General features: G+C 38.0%; 1 protein-coding gene across 1 annotated transcript in view; it reads left to right on the top strand.

Moving 5' to 3' along the window:
• Positions 1-9,659, top strand: part of LOC107737091 (fatty-acid amide hydrolase 2-A) — a 10,359-nt gene extending 700 nt beyond the window's left edge. The window contains exons 2-11 of the mRNA XM_016548502.1: positions 948-1,030; positions 1,102-1,238; positions 1,318-1,527; positions 5,214-5,333; positions 6,009-6,144; positions 7,206-7,323; positions 7,393-7,512; positions 8,173-8,284; positions 8,512-8,700; positions 8,794-9,659. Coding sequence (XP_016403988.1) covers positions 948-1,030; positions 1,102-1,238; positions 1,318-1,527; positions 5,214-5,333; positions 6,009-6,144; positions 7,206-7,323; positions 7,393-7,512; positions 8,173-8,284; positions 8,512-8,700; positions 8,794-8,981 — 1,413 coding nt within the window. The 3' untranslated portion in view covers positions 8,982-9,659. The remainder of the gene's footprint in view (positions 1-947; positions 1,031-1,101; positions 1,239-1,317; positions 1,528-5,213; positions 5,334-6,008; positions 6,145-7,205; positions 7,324-7,392; positions 7,513-8,172; positions 8,285-8,511; positions 8,701-8,793) is intronic.
• The last annotated feature ends 1,566 nt before the right edge of the window (positions 9,660-11,225 follow it).

The raw sequence follows: 11,225 nt of genomic DNA, 5'->3' as shown, positions 1-11,225 counted from the left end.
ACACACACACACACTCACACACGCACACACACACACACACACACTAATTATGTTGAAAAGATATCACAAGGTTACATTTCACCCCAGGGAATGTTACAACTAACCCGGACTATGGGGTGAATTGTAACATTTCACTCCTCATGTTTGAAACTAAACAATTTTCTGTTTGTGCTGCAAATATAACAGATAAGTCATGTAATAGCAGACACTTGTAACTAGTTTGTATCACATTTTGAATGGTTTAGGGCCTCCTTAAAGCCTCCTATAGGCTACTGTAGGTACAGTATGTGTATCAAGCATCCATACCAGTTATTTCGTCTGAAAATCAGATTTTATATGGGTTATTTATTTTCAATTCCCTCATTTGCTTGTACAAAAAAACAAAATCAACAACAAAAAAACAAACAAAACAAAAACAAATAATCCTCGCGTTAAATGATAGATATATAATATATAGTAGTTTAAAAGATATAAAATATATAGTAATATATATTTAATATTATGTAGAAGTTATATATAGTAGTAACTTTTTAAATAAAAGTATTATATGTAACTTTTTTTTTTCAAAAAGTGACAAAAAAGCTACAACGTCATAATATCAAAGGCATAATGAGATTTTTTTTCCCAGGGCATGTGATAAATCTTTTAGCTTTGATGAAGCATAGTTTGAATTTAAAGTTTTAAAATAATAAAAAATGTCTCTAAATGAAGAATCATGCATATCTGCTCCCCATTTTATTTTGAGAACAGACAAATTTAACACGGTGCAGTGTGCACATTTTTCTAGGCATTTAGCTCTATGATTCATATTCACAGTAGACCTGACCTAGGTTTTCAATCTGCATCTTTCTGTTTGTCTCTCAGTTAAGTACCCACAACCATTTTTGTATGTTTTACTGCATTATGCAGCCTAAACACTTATTGATTTCCTTACAATTTGTCTCTAGGTAACAAGTGTTGAAGTGGTCCAGGCCTACATTGACCGCATTCAGGAAGTAAACCCACTTATCAATGCCATGGTCAAAGACAGGTAAGTGAGTTCAAGGGTAAAATCAACCTATATTTCATTCTGATTCTGAAAACACATTCTCATTTCTTCAGGTTTTCTGCAGCACTTCAGGAAGCTGCACAGGTAGACAAACTAATAGAGGAGGAGACAGGAGGTGAGGAGGTGTTGGAGGACAGGCTACCTCTGCTTGGAGTACCCATCACTGTTAAAGAGGCCTTTGCCCTGCAAGGTATGTTAGTTTTGGCAAAATTTTCTTTCAAAAATGATAAATGTCTGTAGGATGACACTCTTTGTTTTCTCTTTAACAGGCATGCCTAACTCGACAGGGCTGTTGACCAGACGGGATCTGATTTCAGGAGTAGATGCCTCATCTGTTGCACTGTTGAAGAGGGCAGGAGCGATTCCACTTGGCGTAACTAACTGCAGTGAGCTCTGTATGTGGCTAGAGTCCCACAACCACCTCTATGGCATCACTAACAACCCCTATGACTTTGAGAGAATTGCAGGCGGCAGTTCAGGTCATTTTTACACACATATACAAATCCTGACACTTTCATCATTGTAAAACTTGTAGGAGTTGTGCATACACTGTTTTGCATTTGTTAAAGGTGCTCTCTGTAATTTTAACTTAAATGAAATAAAAAAGAAACTTAAATACACATAAAATATTAATGAAAATGTGCATCATTAAATACTTTTTGCCCTTAAAGAAATGAATAGTTAAAAAGAAAAAAGAAAATATGTATAAAATGAGGCACATTCGCACAAGATAAAGAATCCAGGCATGTTACAGGGTTTCTGCGGGTCTTAAAAAGGTGTTAAAAAGTCTTAATTTGCTCTTCCACAAATGAATGCCTTGAAAAGGTCTTAAATCAGAGAAGAAAGTCTTATATTCATTGCATTCATTGCAAAATTCATTGCATTATTGGTTGCATGCAGTGCAAAAAAATAATATCCACCTCAGTATTTTTGTCTTGTTTTTCAGTACAAATATTTAAACAGTCCTAAATCAATGTATGTTCCGCTTCTAGGGAACTTGAGCTGCGTCCTCTAGCGGACACTTGGGGACTGCCGCCAGCAGGACCAGTGTCTGAAGCACGTGTGAAACCACTCCAATCCTATTGGCCCACGTAGCCCGTGACGTCACAGGCGGGCGCCTGGAAGTATAAGAGGGCGCCTGCAGAACACGTCACCAACTTTTGTTGTCTTCAGGAGGGGTCTGTTTCTTTACCTCTGAGGGGTCTGGCCCGTCATGATCTGAGGATCATAGACATGGTAAGTGAGCCAGCACTTTCCTGCTCCTCCCCCTTTTGGGAGTCGAGCGCAAAAGATGATATCTCGCTTCCCCTCCAGAGCGTTTTCTCAGCCTGGGTAGTAATGTTGGGCAGCCTCCCCTGATTTCAGGGTATCTTCCAAGCATGCGGTCCCCCTGAATTCCGCATGCTAAGTATGGGCTTTATCCCCTTTGTTAGGGTTTTTCCCTTCCTGTGTTAAGCCAGATGGGTTTAGGAGTGGGCTGCCTCCCCAGGTCTCAGGGTATTTTTAAGTGGGCGGTCCCTCTGAATCCCGCATATTACGTTTGGGCTGCGTAGACTGTTCCTCCACCTCAGGGCTTTAAGTGGACAGCCCCTGCTCAGAGTGTAGCTGTCTGTGGATAGCTGTGCTCCAGCTCAAACTTAATTTGCTCTGGGATATAGCAGTTTGAGGGCAGCTGTGTTCCAGCCTGGCTTCTATGACTAGGTTGGGTTCAAGCACAAGCCCTCTCAAGTAGGCACTGAGTCCTTCCATGCTTTGCATGTTCATCTACTCCTTGGTAGGGGTGGGGGGAAACATCGATACAGCATAGTATCGCGATATTTTCCGCGGTAATACTGTATCGATACACGGACGCCAAGTATCAATCTTTTATTATACTATTTGGTAGAATTAAATCAAATAATTCTTAAAAAAAAATTGGTAGAATTAAATTTGGTAGAAATAAATCAATTTCTTTACAGACCACTAGATGGTGGTGTTGAGTTTTTTTTCTGTGCATACAATATTTATGACATGTTTTCATGAAAGTGTTGGGTCAGTTTGTCTGCTTGACAATCCCGTTTTGCACTGCAGCAATAAAATTGAAGTGAGATAAACAAACTGAGAAATGTTTATTTTTAGTTAAAACAGATGTTGCCAAAGTTTTCCTTTGGGGACATAATTTAAAGTTGGAAAAAGGTAATAAATTACAATATATCGCAGAATATCGCAATATATTTAAAACTGCAATAATATTATATCGTGACACAAGTATCGAGATAATATCGTATCGTGAGGCCACTGGTGATTCCCACCCCTACTCCTTGGTGATCTTGCAGGTGGACAGGCATGCACCACGGCGTGGCGTAGTGGGTTTTTCGTTCCCCAAAGGGTCCTTGCCATGCCTAGTGCTCTGGGCAATCTTCAGCCTTGCCTGAGGAAACTGCTATTCGAGGATAGCTGTGTTCCAGCTCGGCGACTACTCCCCTTATTAGGGTACTTAAGTAATGGTCTCCTTGAGCTCCTTGCCTAGATTATGCTGTCTCCCTTGTTAGGGTTTTAAGTAGATAGCCCACTCTCTGTGGACTTGGCAATCTTCAGTTAGGACCTTTTGAGGATAGCTGTTTTCTAGCTCGGTGACACCCTTACTAGGGTTTTTAAGTAGTGGTCCCCTGGAGTCCATATCTAGACTGTGCTATCCCCCCCGCAGGGGTTTCTAAGTAGGTAGCCTCTATCTGTTGACCTTGAATTATCAGGCTAAGGTGTTGCTCACATAACATAGCTGACTGAGGGTAGCTGTGTTCTTAGCTTGGTGTGGATGTCCACCCTCTTTCATCTGAAATTGGGTTCCCCATTTCTGCCAAGCTATGTGAGTGGCCCGGGGCGTCAGTGGCTTGATCCCTTTCTGAGGAAAGGTTTGGTGTATGTCTGTCACTTCCTTGGTGCTCTCTCACCAGATTGACAGGCATGTGTAGCGGCATCCATGGCATAGTTGGCATTTCATTCCCCAAGTGTCCGTTAGAGAACGCAGCATGAGTTCCCTAGAAGGGGAACGTCTCGGGTTACACATGTAACCATGGTTCCCCGAGAGGGAACAAGATGCTGTGTCCCCTCGCCATGCCTTCGGCCTACCTGTTTCACGTCTCCTTCAGACAACAAAGTCGGTGATGTGTTCTGCAGGTGCCCTCTTATACTTCCGGGCGCCTGCCTGTGATGTCATGGCCTACTTGGGCCAATAGGATTGGAGTTGTTTCACACATGCTTCAGACACCGGTCCTGCTGGCGGCAGTCCCCAAGTGTCCGCTAGATGACGCAGAGTCTCGTTCCCTCTTGGGGAACCATGGTTACATGTGTAACCTGAGACGTTTGCTTGAGAAGCAAAATGAAAATATTTGAAGTCTTGTTTTCTGAAAAATTTAACAAAATTGAGTTAATTGAGTTTTGTTTTGCTAAAACAAACATATCTGTTAATGAGGTATGAAAACGTGATTTCCCCTTGAATTAAGTTTTTTTTTTAGCCCAGAGGCAGATATTTGTTTTTGTGTAAATCATAAACCCACTTCATTTTGATCAATTTCTAAGAAAACAAGACTTCTTATGTCTTTTTTCTTCTCAAGTAAATGTATCTTGATTTATGAATCTTTAGACATTTGCACTGAAAACAAGGCACAAAAAATGATGAAGAACATATTTTTTTGCAGTGTGATCCAAAGGTACAGTAAAAGTTATTTACTCATTCTAGTCGAGCTTTTTTTTTTCTGTAAAATGAATAGAAAAGTAAAAGAGATCTACTCCCAGGACATTTACAATTAGAGAAGATATTGATTTATTGTGATCCCTTCAGTTTGGTCCTTACATTTTCTGTACTTGGTCTGTTAAAGGTCTTTAAAAGTTTTAAACTGACCTTCATAAAACCTGCAGAAACCCTGTATTAGTAGCCTAATAAAAGCTTTATGCTTTAACAGCTTTAAAACCATTAAGCTTGTCGCCTCATGGGGGCTGCCATGTTGAGATCACATGATCAGCCATACTTTCGCTCACAGAATAAATTAAAAATATCTGACTGTGAATAGTGCACTGCATTTTTACAACAGCATCTGTAACTGAAAACTATTCCCAGTATAAGTCCAAGATGACTTCCAGGGCAACATTAATAAAAATTAACTGTAGTTAATAATCTCAATTGTAGGAGGTGAAGGCAGTATATTGGGTGCTGGTGCCTCTATGATTGGAGTTGGATCGGATATTGGGGGTAGTATCCGTATTCCCTGCTTTTTCAATGGCATCTTCGGACACAAGCCATCAACAGGTAAGAAGAATGGGTGCAGTTGTGTGCATGTGTTGGTAAGTAGTATAATAATAGTGACACAGATGGAGGGCATGGTTTCTATATATACTTGACATATTGTAGTAATGTTGATTAAGTTTGATTAAAGAGGTCATATGATGCTATTTTAAAGATCATTATTTTGTGTATTTGGTGTAACAGAATATGTTGACATGCTTTAATGTTCAAAAAACACATTATTTTTCAAATACTGTACATTATTGTAGGTCCTCTATGCCCCGCCTCTCTCAAACACGTAGTTTTCAACAAAGCCCCCTCCTTTGACAAGCGCAGTCTGCTCTGATTGGCCAGCTGACCCAGTGCATTGTGATTGGCCGAACACCACAAGCACGCTCGGAAATGTAACGCCCCTTACCATAATAGCAAGCTTAAGCGTGCACATTTGGGCGGAATTATGCTAATATTTCCACATAGTGACTTAGATATGTGGGGACGTGTTAGAACGAGGCATTTTAGGTAGGCGTGGTTGACTCTTAACTTTTATAAAGAATATCTCTTTGGATTTGAGACTTTAGTCTTTGCAACTTTACAGATCTTCTTTATGCACCAAGAGCTTGTAACACTCCAAAGAGAAAGGAAAACTTGAATTTGCATCATATGACCCCTTTAAACTACATGCTTTCTCTGTACATACAGGTATCGTAAGCAATGATGGTCAGTATCCTCCCGCCTCTGGACTGCAGATGGGATTTCTGTGTACAGGACCTATGTGCCGCTATGCTGAAGACCTGATTCCCATGCTAAGCATCATGGGAGGACCTAATGCAAATAAGTAATATACAACGCTATTTACAAAATGACTAGATAGATATGATCATCACAACAACATTGTAAGCAAATATGAGCTTTACATAAATGCAATCTACACTACCATTCAAAAGTTTGTGGTCTGTTAGAAGTGTTTAGTTAGTCATTAGTCTCGTACGCCCACCACTATTTTACTGTATTTCATTTAAGCTGCATTTAACTGAAATACAGTAAAACAGAAAATATTGTGAAATTTCTCTCACTTTCTCACAACTACGGTACATTTATGCATTTATCAGACGCTTTTTTCCAAAGCCACTTACAAAAGAGGACTTACACAACTCACAGCAAGTTGTCAAAGAGCCAACAGTATCCATAATACACAATGCCAAGTTTATTATACAACTAGATTAGGAAGCAAGCTAGAGAAGAGGAGAAATGCAGTGAGTGTAGTGTGTGTGTAAGGGCATTGGTTAAGAATGTGGAGTGGTTAAATGCGTGCAGAAGAAGTGTGTCTTCAGCTGCTTCATAAAAAAGTTGTGATGGTCTCAGCAGTTTGGGTGAAGGTTGGCATCTCATTCCACCAGAGAGGAACAGAGAGGGTGAAGATTTTGGAGAATGAGGTTTCAGTGAGGTGTCGCTCATTCAGTGACCTGAGCTGGTGGGAGAGAGCATTCACTTGTAGTATTGAATTGCTGTTGAGAGTAGAGGTGTGCGATATTTATCGCCTATGATATCATTGTAGTTGTTGTTTTAATGATGTGCAAGCTGAAATTTTTGACTATGTCACTAACTTTGCAAAAAAACAAAAACATGTCTTGAGAGTCTGAAAGATTTCACTGCATGATGAAACCTATTAGAATGCAGTTAGAATGTATAATGTATCCTCCTCACTGAATAAAACATTAATTTCATTAAAAAATTACTTAATAAAATTATTTTTTAATATTTACTTAAATAAAACATATGAATAGGGTAGCTTTCATTTCAGTCTTTCAACTTATTTATTTTCAATTTGGTCAACCACTGTTAGAAATGCATCCTAAATCATCACTTGTATTTCTGTCTGTCTTTCACTTCTGGTAGATTGTCTCTCTCTGCTGAAGTAGATTTGAAAAAGCTGAGGTTCTTCTCGGTTCCCCACAATGGAGGCTCTCATTTGGTCTCTCCAGTTGACGCACAGCTGCTTCAGGCACAGAAAATGGTAAGTGGGTGTGTGCGGATCGGCTTCAAATGATTTTCCTCTCATAATGGGCTCTTGTTTTTTTTTTAGGTGGTCAGACGTTTAGAAGCAGACCTTGGGGTCAAGGTCCAAGAGCTGTTTATCCCTCAGCTCAAATACTCCTTTCAGATCTGGGGAACTATGATGGCCTCACCTGGCAAGGATGGAAAGGTGTGTTTTTTGCCATTATAATTTTCATATCCTCATCAATGAATCTATTGAATAATAAATATACAGATATACTGGATAAAATAGTAAACCCAAAAATTTTTAAAGATGGAAGTCAGTTTCAAAGGATGACAAATTAGTTCATCAAAATGAATGTGAGATTGACACCGATAAGCTAACTTTCAATCTCTCACTGACTTTAGCTCTTTATTTCCATCCTGTTAAGGATGGGGTTTAATGGTTTTGCTGTTGGGTAAATAATGGGGGTTATTGAAACAAACTTATCGCTTCTGGTTCAGTTTTTTTGTATGTGCTTTGTTAAATATGGAGCTATTTTACTCAAGATGCTTTTAAAGGAGATACCAAAGATGATCATAACTGATGTCCATCATATATGCAGATTGATTTCTAAATTTTTTGTTTATATATATATTTTTTCTTCTTCTCGATAACATTCTGATATTAAAATTGAATAAGTTATAAATAAGTTTAGATGTCTTAGTTTAATAGCATATTGTCTGTTATTCATTTTAATATACATACTTTCCTAATGTAAGCATATCATTTTCATACTGTATGTTAGGGTACTGTATAGCATCAATAATGGTCTAGTTGTCAACATATTTATATGAGATTGTTTTGTCATTTTTTTCCTCATCTCAGCCTCCCACCACCTTTGCAGAGCTAATGAGTGAAGGCGGGAAGAAGATTTGGCCTGTCTGGGAGCTGTTCAAGTGGCTTCTGGGGTTTTCTTCTCATACCATAGCAGCAATAGGTGTGTGATGGAGCAAATGAGCTTGTGCCCTTTTAACTGTGACTGACTGAATCATCCTTCCATCCATATCTGATTAACTTTATTGGCATGAGATGCAAATCAATGCTGCTAGTGTCTTCTTGTGATGAGCATTCCCAAAATTCTGGCAACGACTTTTTTTTTGCCAGTTATGTATCTGAAGTTGAATGCATGTGATAATAATGTTCCTTTCTGTCTCTCTTTCTCAGGTCTTGCGCTAGTTGAGCTGTTCCAGAGTTCCCATCCATCTCCATTCGTTTTACAGCAGAAGGAGAGTCTGCAGCAGGAGCTGGAGGAGTTGCTGGGCACAGATGGAGTGCTGCTGTACCCCTCTCATCCCCAGATCTCTCCCAAACACCACCACCCAATTTTCACACCCTTCAACTTCTGTTACACTGGTAAGTGTAGTTGGTTGTGATCTACTCATAATCTACTTATTATAGACCATGTTCCTGGGCAGTTTAGGCTCTAAGTGGTTCTGTTCTCTGCAGGTATCTTTAATATCCTGGGTTTGCCAGTGACCCAGTGTCCATTAGGGCTGAGTGAGGAGGGTTTGCCCCTGGGCGTACAGATTGTGACTGGTAAATTACAGGACCGTCTCTCTTTGGCCACTGCTCTCTACCTGGAGAAAGCTATTGGTGGCTGGAGGGAACCAGGCAAGACAACAGCCAAGCCTTAATCCACCTCATGCGTCTGCAACAACAGGACCACATAACCAACAACACATACTGTACCACATATACAGCATGTGTAACAATCCAAAGCTTAGTGACATTCATTCTCCCTTATAAGTGCAGAATGCATTTTACATTAACTGACATGTTTTAGAGGCCTGCATTTGTGTTTACCTATATGTAAACTTGATATTACTTTATTTCATTCATAAGAAATGGAATGGATGCTGGATCCAGAATAAATAGAGATATTTACATGATACATCTATTAATTTTATAACTATGTGAAAAATACTTTTTTTGTTTTTGTTTTATGCACTAAAACAAGGATGTTGGAACACACATTTGTGCTGATCATTGTTTCCTCTTAACAGGCTTATCAGGCTTATCAAGAGCAGGCTCTTTCGTGTGACAAATCTATTTAAACTTTAGAATATCCTTTGCCATAAGCAGATTTCAGTGTGTTAGTAGGAAGACGGGCATAAATCAGTCATATTTAGAAGTAAATATCAAGCTGGGGCATTTAAATGCTGGGCATTGGCAGTTTTCTTGGCCTTTATTACTCATATTTTGTTGTTGGTTTCTATGAAAAATCTGGTAGAACATTTTGTAATGTGCTGACATACTAAATAATGTGCCTAAAGCAGTAACACTAAATTTAAAAAAATTAAATAAAAAATTTCCCAAACATTAAGTGTTATACTTGTATATTTTTAGATTTTCCTAATATATATGTGTCTGAATTCTTAGCAACATAAACATAAATAATCAGCATGTCATAAACATATATCATCAATATATTGTTAAATAATAATAATGAAAAATAAACAAATTAAATTAAATTATTAAAAAATAATAATAATAAATAAAATAAAATAATTTAATAATTTAAAAAAAGGACAGCAGATGACATTGCATGCATTTATTAATTAAGTCAAATAACTCTGTTGGATATAGTTAGAATATTTCACAAAACTGAAGACTTATTTTTCCTTCTCTCCCCTTTTTTTGTAAATCATATCACAGTATTCAAAACAAAAACTTTGATTAAAAAAAACACTTGTTGAAAGCATCACAATATTTACACACACACACACACACACAGCTATTTATAAATTATACTATCCCTAAAAATACTCTATAAAATAGTGGTGTAACCTGTAAATACAATAAAATTGTTTAATTTAGATACTACATCAAGCACATTTTAGGTTGCAAATATTCGCCTTTTTCAACATTATTTTGGGTTGATGTTAGCCCATAGAAATATTTTTATTGACCATAGGACTACTTGACCACTAGGTGGCATCATGTTCACACTATGTCATGTCTACACTACTATTTAAACATTTTTTAAAAATGTATGACATTTTATAGTGGGTCTGATTCTTTAACCAATTCAGTTTGAGTGGGAGACCTTTATGTATTGTTATCTTATCATATATATAATCATAATTGCAGTCCAAATAGTAGTGGTACTGTTTTAGCAAATAAGTAGTTTTAGGTACAAGTATTAATATTACTACTATTATAACCTCAATTGAGCTAATTAAACATTCACATCTCAAGTTTTTACTCTTAGGGAGTGATCAGTTGTCACTCTTTTGCCTCCAGGTTAGTTTGTCTCCTATATTGGGACTGTTTCCATGGTTTCAGTCTATTTCTTTCTCTTTTTTTCTGATTCATTTGTTACGCTGTCTAAAGCGGTGATCCAAAGCACCTAGGAAACGGTAAACAAAGCAAGACAGGTCCACTTTATAATGAACACTCTAGAGCTGCAAACTGATTAGATAGGAGAGGCTTTCATCAAGGTTACCCAACAACAACAAAAAATACTAATTATAGTCTTTCTGTAAAACTGTGTTGGCTTTTAAATTGGATATCAGGGCCCGTGATTCATTTGTTACGCTGTCTAAAGCGGTGATCCAAAGCACCTAGGAAACGGTAAACAAAGCAAGACAGGTCCACTTTATAATGAACACTCTAGAGCTGCAAACTGATTAGATAGGAGAGGCTTTCATCAAGGTTACCCAACAACAACAAAAAATACTAATTATAGTCTTTCTGTAAAACTGTGTTGGCTTTTAAATAGGATATCAGGGCCCGTATTCACAAAACATTTTATTTCTCCTAAAGTTTTTAGCTAAGAGTTTTCTCTTAAAACCTATTCACAAAGCTGCGGAGACAAACTTTTACTAAGGAATAGAGAGAAGTCTTAAGCTAAGAGTAAGGGCGGGGTTGACCTTGTT

This window comes from Sinocyclocheilus rhinocerous, unplaced genomic scaffold, assembly GCF_001515625.1.
Source record: "Sinocyclocheilus rhinocerous isolate Xijiao unplaced genomic scaffold, SAMN03320098_v1.1 scaffold344, whole genome shotgun sequence".
NCBI lineage: Eukaryota > Metazoa > Chordata > Actinopteri > Cypriniformes > Cyprinidae > Sinocyclocheilus > Sinocyclocheilus rhinocerous.
This window is presented reverse-complemented; position numbering and strand designations above follow the sequence as displayed.